We start from the raw sequence: 16,548 nt of genomic DNA, 5'->3' as shown, positions 1-16,548 counted from the left end.
TCCCCGGATTCGCTGTGTGGGCCGCGGCCCGCCGGCTGGGCGGGAGGGAGCCGGTCCGCCCACGCCCCCGGCCGGGGGGACGGCGCGGCGTGCCCGAGCTCCGGGGTGGGGCATCAGTGGGGCTACGGGCAGAACCCAAGACGGCGGGGTGGGGACCTCTGCCGCTTGCTGCGCCTTCCCGACTCAGGGCGCCCCTCCGCTCGCTCCGGCTGCTCGGGGCCCGCTCACGCCGGTCGCCGCCCCCGCCCCCCGCGCGCCCGCCCGCCCGCCGGCGCCCTCGCTCGCCCCACGCGCGTTCCTAGGGCGCCACCTCTTTGCGACTCGCTCACTTCTTCGGCAGGTTTGCCTCTGAGCGTGTGAACATTCCTCTGCTCTGCTTTCCACTCGCCTCCAACCTGTGCCGCCCGGCCAGCACGCCTCCCAGCCAGTGAAGCCGGACCCCCGCTGCCCTGCCGCTCTGGCAGCCGCCGCCCCTCCGCGCCGCTATTAACCCGCGCTTGCTGCCACCTGGCCCTCCCGATCGACGACACACACACTTGAAACTTGTTCTCAGGGTGTGTGGAATCAACTTTCCGGAAGCAACCAGCCCACCCGAGGAGGTAGACAGACAGCTATGTATATATACATGTGGGTTTCGCTACAGGGGACTCTGGAGACAGAAGGCCAGATTCTCGAAGAAGCTGACTCGGGGGGAGGGAGGAGGGACTTTTTCTTCTTTCGGGGGGGGGGGCTAATCCTGCTCCACGAACCCCGGAGAGCTGCTGGCCAAATTAATTAGACATTGCTATGGGAGACGTGTAAACACACTACTCATCATTGATGCATATATAAAGCCATTTCATTTTCGCTATTATTTCAGAGGAAGCGCCTCTGACTTTTTTTTTCCCCCTCTCTCTCTTTCTTTTTGGTCCCCTTTTGCCTGTGTGGTTTGGAAAAAGCAGAGTTGGAGTAGCTGATTCCTAAATAAGTAAGTGCTGAGACAGTAGTATCCAGAGAAAGTTTTTTCTTTCTTTCTTTGCAATTTGGGAGATGCCCTTGATGTTGTAGAGGCTATTTGAGAACCGGCTAAAGGGAGGGAGGGAGGGAGGCAGTGCGGGGAGATGGAGAGTTTGGACTGACACTTTGGACCCCTTTCCATTCAGTTGCAGGTCGCAAGAGCGAGAGGATATGATGCTGCGGAGGCTGGTTCAGCAGTGGAGCGTCGCAGTGTTCCTGCTGAGTTACTCTGTGCCCTCCTCTGGGCGCTCGTTGGAGGGGCTCGGCCGCCGGCTGTAAGTGCCCCGTGCACCCCAGGGCGCCCGGTGAGGGCTGGGGAGGCCAGTGGGAGAGGCCGCCACGCTGAGGCGCTGCCGAGGGCTCGCAGCGGTCACTGATGCACCTCGCCCGGGTTAGAGATCAAGACAATCCGGCTACCTGCCGGGGGCTGAACCTGGATGCCCAAAGCGGGCGGGAGAACTGGTTGAACCTCTGGGAGAGACAGGCTGGAGATAAGTTTTATGTGGGTTTCCGTAAGAGGGAGTATTTTACAGAACCTCCTCTAGACAAAGATCCTCTGCCCCTAGTGAAAGAGAAAAGTTACTTTTTCAGGACCTGAGAAGGTTTTGAAACTCTGCAGATTACAAGAGATTTGGATCACTCAGAGGAAGCTGAAGGATCTAGGGACATATGTCTCTGTGCACTTGTGTATACATACTGGATGTGGGTGGCAGTTTGTGAAAAGCAAAAACCTCACATCTAATTTTGTTATGAATGATGTAATTTTAAGCATATAAACTGGGACCATATTACATAATGAAGGCATATTATATAATAAAGTAGTAACAACTTTGCAATACCACAACTCCAGTGTTGGTATTGATACAGTTCAGGGACGCTAGAGTGCTTGATTTCAAAATGAATTTTAGGAGTGGAAACTTCTTTTCCTTGGAATTATTGCTAGCTGTTCTTTAACCCAAAGTTCAATGTTTGCATTGCAGACTGAAAACTTGCATTTTGGTATTCTCAGCGATTCTTTTAAGGATAATTTTGACTTTGAAATAACCATATATCCACCCACACCAGAGAGATATTGTATGACTGAAAAGTTGGAAAAGTGGTGTAGAGCAATAAGTAACATTATATTAAAAATCTGTTGGACCTAGCAGTTCATTAATGTGTGCAATACCATCTTTGGGTGATCTTTAAACTGCAGACTTGGTGTTCAGGATGGGAAAACTATAAAGTTCAAGAACTGAGAAGAGTTTGACTCCGGGTAAGGAATTAAGGAGAAGTTTTACACTAGCAATAAAAATAGTAATATCTAATATTTACAATCAAGTCCATAGCGCTTCCTTGTAAATTCTCGAGGGTGTACAAAAAGGCAACTGTTTTATATATGCCCTTGGTCTATTATTATTAGAGCAGAAAATCCTTAAATGAAATTATTTTAGACATGTCTGAGCCTTGGCACCAAAATGAAAATCTATTATGAATCTCCTAAGGCAAATTGTGTAGAACATTGTACCAAAGAGAAAGCTGCGTTGTATTCTTCAAATCAACGTTTTGAGAATGTATTTCTGAACATTTTCTTCAGATTTTTTGCTCATTTTGAGACTTGTGTTAAATCCAATTCTTTAAAATCCATGTATAAATATAGGTAAAGACTGCATATTTAAAGACACAGTTAAATGTTGTATTTATTTGGCTAAGAAATGCTATCTTGGAGCAGAGCCAATTTTTTCTTTAAAGTTTTTCTTTAAAGTTTCTGAAATACCTGTTTTTCTTTTGAGAAACAAAATGAACTATGATTAAATCCACAGTTGTTGCATAAAAATAGAGCTAAGTTGTCCTAAGGGCTCTTTTTAACTCTTTCTTTGGTGCACCTTGCAAAATCCACATCAGAAACCATTCAGCAGCCAGAGACTCTGTTAGAATTTTGTTTGTGGGTGAAATATAATATTGTCATTAAACACTCACACTCAGCAGACAGTTATAAAGCTACCACAAAACATTCTTACAGCTAATGGCTAATAGATCATCACATTACAGCCATGGTTTTTCATAGAGGCTGAAATCATCAGTAGATGAAGATGTTTCATCAAACGATTACTGCCAAATGGAGTTTAAAAAAACAAGTGATTATTTTTGCATTGCTGCCAAGTAACAGTAAATTTTGTGTGTAGACAAAACATTAGTCTACTATTACACTAAATCAAGCTAGTTTCTTGAGAGAAATTTTAACATGCAATCAAACTATTTTACTCCCCAATTATTCTTCACACCAAGTAATAGGGCAGCTGCTTTGGGAGTACAGATTTTTTTTCACTAGGGGCTACCCTTTAAGGGAGAGTGAACTACTACAACAATTACAGTGCCTAAACCAAGCAAAAGGAGGCAATTAGCAGCCGTGAATCTTTTGAACTTGTTAGTCCAAAAGACTTTAATTAATAGGGTTTGAGCATGAGTAAGTTGGAAAGTGAAGCAGATGGACATGGTTTTGGACAGGTGGATGTCTGTGTTTAAGCTAGAGAGGGAACCCCAGCATATTCAGAAACCTAAAACATCATTGGCCGATGTGCTTGGGAGCCAGACTGGGTCTCTTCCACTTAATGAAACGCATAACTTTCACATGAGTCATTTGGGTTGGAAGGGACTTATGGTGAGTCATCTTAACTCTAACACCCTAACCCTGTCTCTTCCATGTACCACAGAACTTTTTTTTCTCAAACACAGAGTTCTGGCCTAGGAGGTTAGCATCAGCACAAGAGTGCTGCTTCCTCCTGCGCTGGAAGAGGGATTGGCATTCCTCTGTTTATTCCCTGTGTTCCTTGACAGTTCCTTAGAAATTTAACTTCCCCTGGAAACTCCCTAGAGAGTCATTTTTCTTTAAAGCTATGTTTTGACTGCATTTAGAGTTATCTTTGATAAGCATTTTCTCCAGGTTTTGCTTTTTTTTTTTTTTACAAAATTCAAAGGAGTCCATAAAGCATAATATACTTGTTGTTCTGTTTTAGAGCTTTTATAGGGTTGCTATGAGTCGGAATCGACTTGACAGCAACAGGTTTTAGAGCTTAGGTATGTAATAAATGCCATGTGAACTATGATGCAATGTAGTGTTTACAGACATACAGAGTAACAGACTGTTACTGAGGCCATATTTACAACTTAGTGTTCCAGAGTTATCTAACTTAAAAACCTCCTTTATTTGAATTTATTATTCACCACCTACGTATATCTAGTTCGTGCCTGCCAGCCATTTATACTTGTGTCAGATTATGTCTTATTTTAGAAATACATAGAAAGCCCTATGGACCTTATGCCTTGTTCATGATAGTAAATACCATTATATTCCTGCTCCTCTAATTCAGTTTCCCACTCAGCCGTTCATTCTTCACAATGTTTTAAATGCAGGAGTCTTTGAAATACTATCAGCATTTTAAGTTTAGCATTTAAGAACATTTGTGTTTTGTAATATACTAACAATTACCCCTAGAAGGCAGAAGGAAAGCTTTGCGCCTCACAAGAAGTGTACTATTTAAAACTGGACAAAGCTGTGCCATATTGTAGGCTTTTTAAAAAATAGAAGGATAGAATGATCACTCCTTTTCCCATGAGAACCATCCTGGGAAAGTACAGTGCTTAAGTTAGGAGGACTCTGTGACTCACAGTTGACAGGCTGGCCGGGACGACAAAGCGATGCATGCCAGTCAGAGTGGGCATGAGCAATGGTGGCTTGATTAGAACAGACAAACCATTAAAAGTTTGGCTGAGAGTTAAGCTAGACTGGACTGTATTATAAATTTGGAGCAGTGTAGATAGGTTGGGCATCTACCAGGAATCGAGAAAGAAATAAAAGCGCCCAATACTATAAATAATCCCTGGTTAATAACTTCTTTTTAATGGGATATTTTGCTAAAAGTTACTTTTAAACGGCAGTACTTGTGAAATATGCAATTATGTCAGTCCTATTCTTTTTGTCCTATTCTTACAAAGTGTTATTAGAGACATAAATACATTATACCAAAGCATCAAATTTTTAGATTATTAAAAGTTTCCAGAATACAAAATGTTACCACAAAGCAAGTGAATTTTAATCTAGTCACATGTGGCACCTTCAGAAAGGAAGAGAGCCTCCTTCATGGCTCATTTAAACCAAGCTCCTGTTAAATTCCTTTCCGTTAAGTAATGTCTTTTTTAAACACGCTACATGGCTTAAAGTCATGCCCCACGCTAAAATATTAGAAGGAAGCTGGGATTCTGGCTATGAGATCCAGGGCAACGATGACCATATTTTCATCTCTTGTTCTCTTCTTTAGCTCACAGTATAACTAGACAATCTCTCACCCCTCAAAGAGAACCCAAACTCTAGGAACCCTAGTTCCCTATTTTGGTGAGGAAAATGCACTGCTCGAGTCAGTAAGGTTGGTCATCAAAGAAACTGATCAATTGCTGTTCATTTACCTGTTGTGGTTCCCACCACTGCCTTGTTACCCTTTGCATTTCCCTTCTTGTCCCCTCAACATAAGATGCTTCAGTTTCAGCAGTAGAAAGGGTAAAGGAGGTTGAAAAGCCAATATTGGTTTTAGAATCAGAAGAATTCATTTTGGGGGCCCTGGTTCTGCTACTTTCTTATTGTATGACCAAGGGCCAGTCATTTAATCACTCTGAACCTCACTATGTCTGTCTATTAAAATGGGGATAATAATGTTGGTTATTTTTGCATTTCTCAGAGAGTTAAGGCATTACAGTAGAGAAGGCAATGAGTGACTCAGACACCATGTGTCAGAGGAGTAAGAATACTTGGGATACAGCCCTGTGAAATGCCCTCAGGTACCTTTGAAAGTGAGCCAGTTTGGAGGGTCATTTGAATGGTAGCAGTTGGAGTTGGGTGAGGCAGGGTTAAGGCATGGTATGACTGATTAATGTGTGTGAGCCTTAAATATGCTTAATAATGTGTATGCAGAATAATAAAAGAATACCTGGATGAACATTTCAGCAAGAGTCAAGGCGTTACCCAAAAGAATTGACAGAGAATTAGCGTATTCTTTTTCACTGTATTTTCAACAGAGTGATGTTTAAAAAGAAAAATCACTTCGTATTTGTTCCTAGAAGCATATTAAGACAAAAAGAGGAAGCAGAAAAGTTAATTTCTCAAAGAATTACTAAATACCCTCTGAAACTCTAAATTAAAAAAAAAAAACTTGAATCATTGAATAGAATGATCTCATTTAATTTAAACACACAAAGAAACTCATTTTAAGGAGACCACCTACTACTTTACAGAAGAATGTGAGTTCTCTCTCTCTCTCTCTCTCTCTCTCTGACAGCTAACCTTCAAATATAGGTTCTTGGTAGCTGGTAGTCTGATACCATGTTAAAATTCAGCCTGTTAGTCAGGTGGTTTTCTAGACAGGCTTCCCTGGTCACTTCATCCTTCAGCCTTTGTTTGCCTTACTCTTACAGCTTGCTGCTGCTCTTCGAGATTCTTTATTATTATTTTCTTAATGTGGGAACTGTGTGTGTGTATGGGGGTGGGGGAGAGTGCTCAGGTAAAATCAGCCTTCTTTTTATTTGCTGAGCTTGGACTTCTGAATTTATTTCCTCAACAGAACTCTGAAAGGCTCTGTGAAGAAAAGCTCAGTGGTTTCTGTCCGTTCCTGATAGCATAATGGAATCATAACACTTCAGATCTGGAAGGGAGCATAGAAAGCACTGATGCAACTCCAACCTTTGGTGCAGATGAGGCACATAAGGCCCAGGAACATTCATGTTCTTGCCAAAGTCACACACCTAGTGAGGGAAAGAACCGGCAGCCAGAGTTTCCTAACTGCCCGCTCTTGCCTTTCCACTCTCTAACCCTCCCCGCTAAGGCGAGCTTGCTACTGTTGCAACTCTTACCCTGTATTTGGACAAACTAAAGGAGTTTACTCATGTCTTTATTGTCTCTGCCAACAACTAAAATTTATTTTCTTTCTCTCCTGATATTTTTCCTTAAAGCAAAAGAGCTGTGTCAGAACATCAGCTCCTCCATGACAAGGGAAAGTCCATTCAAGATTTACGGCGACGATTCTTTCTTCACCATCTGATTGCAGAAATCCACACAGCTGAAATCAGGGCTACCTCAGAGGCTTCCCCTAACTCCAAGCCTCCTCCCAACACAAAGAACCACCCTGTCCGTTTTGGGTCTGATGATGAGGGCAGATACCTAACTCAGGAAACCAACAAGGTGGAGACATATAAAGAGCAGCCACTGAAGACACCTGGGAAAAAAAAGAAAGGCAAGCCTGGGAAACGCAAGGAACAGGAAAAGAAAAAACGGCGAACTCGATCTGCCTGGTTAGACTCTGGAGTACTTGGGAGTCGGCTGGAAGGGGACCACCTGTCTGACATCTCCGCAACTTCGCTGGAGAGCAATTTATGGTAATACTTTTCTGGCCCATAGCCTCTCCTTGGGGCTCTCGGCTGGGTTTTGTAATCTTCCTTCTGCTTTGACTTGGACAAACCTAGAATTTTCTCCCCTTTAGCATCTGTACCAATTGCTCCACAATTTAAAAGTTTATAAAACCAAGGTGACCCAGGATATTGTCTGCGTAGAAGTAGTAACACTCCTCCACCCCCCACACTCACATTTTACAACTTCTTTGTCTTTCTCCACCATCCCACACCCCAGCACCAATTCATTTCCACTCTGCTAAATAATTTAATTTCTTATTTAAGCCTCAGAAGCTAGTGATCATCTTCATTGTTTGCTAAAGAAGTATATTGATTTCCCTATTCTTACATCTTCCCACTTGTGATAGTTTTTCATTTCTTACTTTTTTCACTTGAAGAGAGAATATGAAAGACTTCTGCTTTGATAATACCTAGAAACACTATAGAACAATATCTTACGATAAAAATTTCTCAGCCATTCATACTTATAGATTTAACTCTGGATCCTACCAGTGTATTAAAAAAAAATCATGGTTTCTAAAAAATGTTAAGTGTTGATTTGAGAAGTATATAAGTTTTTCTCATGCATTTATTTGCTCACTAATACCAAACCAAACCCATTGCCATCAAGTCGATTCCGACTCGTAGCGACCCTATACGACTGAGTAGGACTGCCCCATAGGGTTTCAAAGGAGCATCTGGTGGATTCAAACTGCCGACCTTTTTGGTTGGCAGCTGTAGCTCTTAACCACTACGCCACCAGGGTTTCCATTTGCTCACTAGCAAGTTGAAATAATTTTTCTGGGATAATGCAGTAGGAATAATAAAACCTCAAGTTTATATGGCTTGTTTAGCCTCAGTTCAAAGATCAAGTCGTGATTACGTTCATAGGCTTCGGAGCTGAAAAGCTTAGGTTCAAGTCTTGGGTATAAACTTATTCCAGTCACAACCCTTGACTTGCTCTTTCTAAGATTCACTTTTCTCTTCTGCTAAATGCAGATTAATAATTGTACCAACTTCATCAGATTGAGTGAAGATTAAAGATGATTACTTGGGTTAAACCTATTATATACTAAACATCCAATAAACTGCAACTTATTATTTTAGTGCTTTTAGATCTAGTTCTGATGGTACCTGCTGTGTGTATGCGTGTGTGTGTTTCTGTGAGGCAAAAAGGGGACAAGTGTTACTCTCATTTTATAAGATAGGAAACCAAGGCATTCCACTGTTAAGTACCTGAGCAAGGACATAATCAGTCCTCGGAACTGGAATTTATTTCCCTGTTTCCTGATGCTCAGAACAGTGCTTTATTGGCACTTCTTTTTACATGCATTTCTACTGATAGGATCTTTTTTCTGTTTTTTACTTTTCAGTACAGCACTTCTATGGGGTTTGAAAGAGGAAAACAACACAAGAACGCATCATACGCAGCCAATGATCCCATTATTTAAAGAGCCCCCTGTGACTTCTCCAGTCTTTTCCACTGACTCTGGTAGACATAGGATTACAGAGTGATATTTCAAAGGAGAGTTGGAACTTATTTGCCATCACTTCTCTCTTTGAGTTAAGTTGACAAAACTCATTAAATAGCATATAAAATGGCAATTAGATACAATTGAAGTACAGCTTCAGTAGTCAAGGGGCAAGTGGCATTAGAGAAAACTTTAGCACAGTGAAAGACCTATTCACTACAGATATTTAATAGCTCTGTAAGGGGTAGCAAGCCCTATAAGTTCTGGCTCACTGTATATCTTCAGTGCATTTTAAGATATGATCCTAATAGCATATATTTATACCTAATGCAAGGACTCTACTTTTTGCTAGAATCTGATTTTATTAATTGTCTTACTATACATATATATACATATATACTATATATATAGTTAATTATGGAAGTAACTCTTATATTAATAGAAGTATAAATGCTTCCCTAAGGATTTTATTCATTTAAAATTTGCAATGCTCTTAAGTATCTAGAGAATTAATGAAAATAAGCACTTGTCCATTCTTATGCCCAAAGCTGCTCCTAAGTTAAAGTAGGTCTAGTGAAAATTAAGCAGTGGCCTAATCAAATCCAGACCTAGGACTGAAAAATAAAAAAATAGAATGTTTCTGCTTTCTGTTCCTTGGTTATAAGGGATGCTCATGGAAAGCACTGATTGTTTGGCAGCCAGATGTTGGCACTCTCCCAATACAACCCCACAGAGAGGTACAGGGAAGAGTGGGGGAATTTAGTAGTGTATTGATGAGAACATATGGGCTCTGAAAATTTTGTGATTCAAATAAAATCTTTTCAGAATACCGATTTTAAAGTTTTATCAAAGAGCAGTCTTTTATTAATGTCTTCTTTTTAGCACATTGACATTATTACTTGATTATCTGAGAGATCTGATGAGATGGCAAGCATGAACTTTATTATAATATATGTAGTATTTTTTTAAAGTAACTACTGAGTTAAAATTATCTGTCTCCTCTCACATGTACAGTTCAGTGAAAAATACATAGCTTTAAATTTTAGAAATTACATTGTGAAATTTTTGATGTTGCAAATGAGATGTCCAGATACAATGGGACTCATTTAATTGAAATTACATAGTTTTGCCTTGGTAAATATTGATTTAGAAATAGACAATTAATTGTTAAAACTTTTCAGCTAGAACTCTGAAGTGTGATCATGCACATACGTGCACACACAAAAACATACATACATACTTTTAGATCATGTTATATTTTAACTTTGCTATTCCAGTATGTGCCTTTGGTGAAGAAAAAATCAGGATAAAAGATAGCAAGCAAACAGGCTGGGCAAGATGAAAGATAATTGAAAGAATCCTTGGTCCTTTAACTTACTCTTTTTTTCTTTCCTTCTGAGGTAATAATTGTACAAAATACTGTTCATTTTCTCCTTGCTTGTGTTATTGTTAAACTCAATTCATTAAATACCATTTAGTATCAAAAAACAATTTCAAATAAGTACAGTATGAAAATTATTGATTTTTGTGGCCTTTTTGGTTTTGTTCATAACATCCATCTACATTCCCCCACCACTTGAAATTTTAATCTTAAACTTTTCTTTTCTCTGCAATTAACAGCTATTTCACCATTCCAACTAGAACCATTGGTACAGCAGTCAATTTCTTAAAACTTTAAAACACCCTAGATGCTCAACTTGCTTTTCTTTGTTCAGGCTGCACATAAAACTCCTAAATGTCAAGAATTTGCTCTTTTTTAGGTCTCACACCCATACGTGTCTGCCATGTAAAACTCTGTCCACAACCCTGGCTGTTAATGCAGTGGCATAGCCAATGAAATTCCATTTTGTAGCTGTTTCCCTAGAAACCAATACAGATCCACTGAAACAGACAACACAGAGAGAAGATAAAACAGGAAAGAAAAGCAGAGGAAAGCCTGCTGACCCATCTTAAGATATTGTCATCACAGAACGCAGAAAGGTTAGAAAGGTGTCAACCCCAACGGGGTACCTTATTCTGAGTAATAAAACAAACAGATGCGGGGTTGCCATGAGTCAGCCATGAAGGCAACTTTTTTTTCTTTTGTCTTTTTTTAAGTACATGACAGTTATCATCCCAAACATGCTCTTTTTAACTACACACCCTTCCAACATTTACCCAAAGTCACATACTTTCACTACACGCACCACACCCTATTATCTTAGCAGGGGATTGGCCTAATGAGAGCCTGAAGAGAATAAGCAATCTTTGTATCATGCCTGTCATGTGTCACTGGGGAATAAAGGTGTATTTGATGATGGATTTCCCACCCAAATCTCAGATTTCTACAAATTTCCCACCATATCTCAGATTTGTCCCTCTCTTACCAAACTTGCCAGCTGGCAGCTCTTTGAAAACTTTCACAGGGTCTCCTTTTTTGACGGACGATAATTAGAAAGCAGGCCCCTTTGCTTTTGTACCACGTTAATCACTTAGTCTGGTCTACAACTCTGTTTGTAACAGAGGTTCTGGCGAGATAGGTAGATCCCACAGGTACCTTTTGTAGGAGATATTTATAAGAAATCTCCTGAATCTCTTTGACATTGTGATTCTGTGTTCCTTAATTTATACCCTTTATGTCCCTTCACTTGTAAGGAGAATTAACCAGCTTTCTCCTCTTCTTCCCCTTCCTTCTCTTTGCAGGAGGCATTGAAATTTTCAGCAGAGGCCTTCAGAGAACATATTGCAGGATTCTGTAATAGTGAACATATGGAAAGTATTAGAAATATTTATTGTCTGTAAATACTGTAAATGCATTGGAATAAAACTCTCCCCCATTGCTCTATGAAACTGCACATTGGTCATTGTGAATAACTTTTTTTTGCCAAGGCTAATCCAATGATTATTATCACATTTACCATAATTTATTTTGTCGACTGATGTATTTATTTTGTAAATGTATCATGGTGCTGCTGAATTTCTATATTTTTTGTAACATAATGCACTTTAGATATACATATCAAGTATGTTGATAAATGACACAATAAAGTGTCCCTATTTTGTGGTTAATTTTAATGAATGCCTAAATATAATTAAACTGATTTTCCTCTGTGCATGTAAAAATAGCAGTATATTAAATTTGTAAAGAATGTCTAATAAAATGTAATCTAATTACATCATGACTCAGTGGGTGAATTATATCCTTTAAGATTTCTAGTGGAAGGAACATGATGTAATTTTTTTTTTAACTGCATTTTAAAATGGTCTCAAGCTTAATATGTTTATTTTGGTACATATTCCAACACTTTCATATTAGCCTTTAGTTAAGTACCGCGTAGAATGTATTTTGTTTAATCTTTCATGCAAAGTCAATACAATGGCTGAACTACCTAGACATCATTTTAGTAAGTACGTTCAATTTGAGGTGGAGACAGGAGAGGGCAGGAAAAAAGCAGAGAGAAGCCAGGAGAAAGGATTAAAGAAACTTAGTCCAGTGAGTCAACCTGAGCTTGAAAAAAAAAGGACGGGGGTGAAGTGGAGAGACAGGTCAGGAACTTGAAGGCAAGGAGTAATTTTAACCACATATGAAGTTTAATTTGAAGAATCTTGTTCTTACTGGTAACAGCAATAATAAGCATAAAAGAGCTCCTTGAGAATTCTGCTGTCAAGCTTCTTCCAGAGAACAGAGACTCAGGTTTGGGAGCTATGTGACAACTCAAAAAGCCTTCAAAGTTTGGGATATCCCAGCTGATTCCTGTGAGATCACAGCTTTTGGGGCCGAGGTGGGTGTAATACCATATAGGAGCCCCTTTCCTTTGATATCATCCTAGTTGTTCCTACCTCTGTGTTGGGATGAAAACACAAGCATCTTTCCTTCCACAGAATTTTATTCTTTACCTAGTGGCAGCTCTGAACACATCAGTTAAAAAACCAAACAAAAAACTATGGACCCAGCAAGCACATATTTAGGAAGTATCCTCTTTATGTGCAACATCCTGCTAGATGTTTGTGGGATGCACAGGAAGTAAAATGCTCTCTAACGCCAGTGGGTAGATTTTACAGGCTCATACTTGAAACAACTAACCTTCCCAGTTTAAGAGACTGCTGGGTTTATGACATGATCCAAAATTCTATGGACATTTCAGAAAAGGAGAGAAAGTTAGGAGAGAGTCATCTGGCTGGGTGTGACTAGGGTAGTGTTTCTGGGAGGAATATGCTAAGATCAGACTAATTCATATTTTCTCTTGAGTCCCATAGCCTTCAAAAGAGGACCTGTCTTACTATATTTTGGTAAGATTTTCGAAGCCACATCAGTGAACAAAGAAGAGAATTTGTGCTTAGCTTCACTTATGCATTTGTTGGATCTGGTTTTTATGCCGAAGGAATGTTTAGAAGTTTAAGCCCTATTATACCTGTACGGAGAAAGTAGTTTGGAATGCTTTAAAAACACATATAACCACATTTTGCAAAACTCCATTTGAAACCCTAAATCTTAAGGTTGCGCCAAATCCTTAGAAGGCACTCACTTGAAAAAATCTGTTTCTAAACACTAGTTTGGTAAACACTTGGACACTGGGACAAGGAAGTATCACATTCACCTTGGAATACAAGTCATCCTCAAGTTTTTCTTCACAAGAATCTCATTTCTGAAAAAGAAAGGGGGGAGAAGAAATTTGGAGATTTGTAGCTATCAATTCTCCCCAAAGCATTATGGATGCACTCATTGCCTTTACTAATACCTTAGATCCTCTAGCAGTAAAGGAGTAAAGTTATGGGATAAGGGATAGAGCAGGAAGGTGAAGGAAGCTCAAAACAGTTGTGGCCCACTATCGTCAATTTCTATGAAAGAAAAACTAAAATATATAATTAAAGATAAGTGTTTAAATGTAAATAAACTCTTGGAAAATTACAGTCCAAGTGAATATGGCTTATCCTTGACTTAAATATTATGTTCATAAAGCAGTAACAATTTAAATAAAGGCAAGTCGGACTAGGTATTCTTGAATTGAAAAAAATAAAATCTAATCTGGTAACACGCAAGTACCTTCCTCAGGCTACTCAGACAGAAATTTGGTGTTTAATCAGACAACTAATATACATTTGTGGACATTGTGGAGTCCATCTCAAAAAAACAACTAGTGATACGTGTGAAAACTATTTCTTTCCTCTGTATTCTCTTAGCCATCACTCTAAAACCAGTACATTGTAAAGTATTGTGCTCATAATGCGGCTAATATATTCATGGCTCCATTGTGAACCAAGATCAGGGCTGAAATTAGTCATTCTCAAAATCTCTAAAGCAAACTTTGGCGTCCTTCCTTGTTGCAAAAATTAGTTTGGAAATACAGGCAGCATCAATCTGAGAAATAAGGAGACACTAAAGCTTTTCTTAGAGAAAAGCATAATAATACATCTTGATGGTTAAGAATTCAGCTTTAATTTTCCTTTGTCTATTCAGCTGAGCAAAGCAACTACATATATTTACCTTTCTGTATCTACCATTCAAGTACAAAGGGAGTTAACCTTTTTAAAATTCAAAAACTCTCTCTAATACACTATATAATGTACCTAACAATAACAGTATCAAGTATGACTTCCGTTCCATCTTACAGTTAGCTAATTCATTGAACACACACTGAAACATGATTTAATAGATTCTCGCAAGTCCTTTTATAAGAACTCCCAGAACACTCACACTGTCACAAGGTATTAACTTGAAGATAATCTATAATTTAATTCTATAGTATTTTACACCCTGGAGAAATACATCATACTTGGTAAAGTAGAGGCTCAGTGCAAAAGAGGAAGACCCTCAGTGAGAGGGACTGACACAGGAGCAACAACAATGGGCTCAAACATAACAGCCATTGTGAGAATGGTGCAGGACCGGGCAGTGTTTCATTCTGTTGTACATAGGGTCGCTATGAGTCAGAAATGACTCGACGGCCCCTAACAACAAAAACAACAGTAGTTTACAGTTTAACTGCTATTTTTCCTCCTTGGACCACAAAGTCCATAGAAAACCAGAACCAGCTGGGGACAGAACAAAGTGTCAAAGATACAAGTGTTCACCTGTAAACAGTGTGTATTTTTATTGAGAGTTTTAAGCAGGAAATGTTCCCACCATAGTCATCACTCCTTCCTCAAATAAAAGGTGAAAGCACACGTTTTTGCCACTTCTCTTCATTTGATAAGTCAGAAGATGTTAAGAACAAGACTATTATAAAAGATTCTCTTACACAGTTAGCAAAACTCTGCCATATGATGTTACTCCTAAGGACTCAATTGGTCATTTCAGAGGAGGTATTAAACGCTGATAGCTACTAAAGATTCCGAAGGTGCATTATGTTATCCTGTGTTGTGACTATGTTAAGAGAAGTTATATGCCTCGCAACATGCCAGTGTTCTTCAGTTTGTGAACTTCTTCAGGATAGGAGACTTGTCTTATTCAGTATGTAGCATTCAACACTAGATAATAGCATTAATACAGAGCAGGTGTACAGTAATTATTTGTTAAGCAGAATTTAAAAGTTCTTTCATCTTTTTGGATGAATCAACTGAAAAGCAGAGTTAAAAGAAAAGTCTGCCAGAGGTAGGAGATGGATCTGAGTTTTGACAATTTCAGTCTCCCAAGCCAATAAAGAGAGGCTTAGAGAATCACTGCTCTAAGTTGTCAACTCTTGACCAGAGTGCCTTTGTTTTTCAGCCTTTGCTTTAATAGGAACTCTCCCAGCCCTGGAAGCACAAGAAGTAAGGGTTTATGTCGAGTATACAGCAACCTCCCAGAGGAAGGGAGGAGAATTTAAAATATCAGGTTTTCTTCCTATGAATACACTGCACAGAAGTTACCCACAGGGCCTAGTTGTGCACAAGAAGCACACTGCAATGTTGACAGAAGATTAATGTACACAGCTCCCAACCAAAGCTACTCAACTCAACATCAGGATGAGAACATTCACAACTCTGTGTAAGCTCCTGATACGCTCATACTTACAAGTTCAAAGTGTAAGGGATGCTTTTCAAATTGCAGTTTATGTAAACTTCAAAACAGCTTCCAGAGAGTTCCCTTAGATTTTCCTCCAAACTAGAAAACATTTATAAATTGGAATAAATATAAAACGTGTCACGCCTGAAGAATGGATTGTTTTAATGGGGACTCCTATTCCCTGCCAAATCTACATTGTTTTGGGGCCTGAAAAGCAAAATAGTCCATCATCTTCCATTTGAGTTAAGGTAACTGATGGTGACTGTTCACTGGGTTGGGTTATCACTGAAAACTGCTGAGAAGTGGCTCTGTTGAGGTCCACGTTCTACAAAATAAATGCAAAACAATAACAAACCATGCCATGTTAGGTTTAGAAATTCTATATTCACATTACTCTTTCTTTCATTCATCTGGAGTTATAGTAGAACCCTCGAGTCAATGTAGGATACAAGACTATATCTATGAGTTAAATCACGGCTATCTGCAGGTGAAATTAGAAAGCAGACAGGATTTTTAACGGGATTTTTTTTTTTAATATATGACACAGTAAGAGAGTCCATCTTCCTCAAGAATTGGAAATTTCATAACATTATAAGTATATCAGAAATAATAAATGGGTATAAAGTCAAACCAACAAATAGAGATATTTATTGTTTTCACTGAGCTTATTATACACTTACTACTTCCTTCTCATTCCATACA

At 39.3% G+C, this 16,548-nt stretch overlaps 1 protein-coding gene across 2 annotated transcripts; it reads left to right on the top strand.

Annotated features, from left to right (window-relative positions):
• The first annotated feature begins 346 nt into the window (after nt 1-346).
• On the top strand, nt 347-11,790 carry PTHLH (parathyroid hormone like hormone). Of its 2 annotated transcripts, none has more exons than XM_049882718.1 (5): nt 347-599; nt 942-967; nt 1,143-1,271; nt 6,976-7,398; nt 11,565-11,790. In XM_049882718.1, the coding sequence occupies exons 3-5, from the start codon at nt 1,168-1,170 to the stop codon at nt 11,572-11,574; spliced, it is 537 nt and encodes a 178-aa protein (XP_049738675.1). In that variant the 5' UTR covers nt 347-599; nt 942-967; nt 1,143-1,167; the 3' UTR covers nt 11,575-11,790. The 2 variants fall into 2 exon arrangements, with proteins under 2 accessions (XP_049738675.1, XP_049738674.1); XM_049882717.1 differs by lacking the exon at nt 11,565-11,790 and adding an exon at nt 8,784-9,062.
• The last annotated feature ends 4,758 nt before the right edge of the window (nt 11,791-16,548 follow it).

This window comes from Elephas maximus, chromosome 4, assembly GCF_024166365.1.
Source record: "Elephas maximus indicus isolate mEleMax1 chromosome 4, mEleMax1 primary haplotype, whole genome shotgun sequence".
NCBI classification, from domain to species: domain Eukaryota; kingdom Metazoa; phylum Chordata; class Mammalia; order Proboscidea; family Elephantidae; genus Elephas; species Elephas maximus.
Note: the sequence above shows the minus strand (reverse complement) of the source record. Positions and strands in the feature narration are given on the sequence as shown.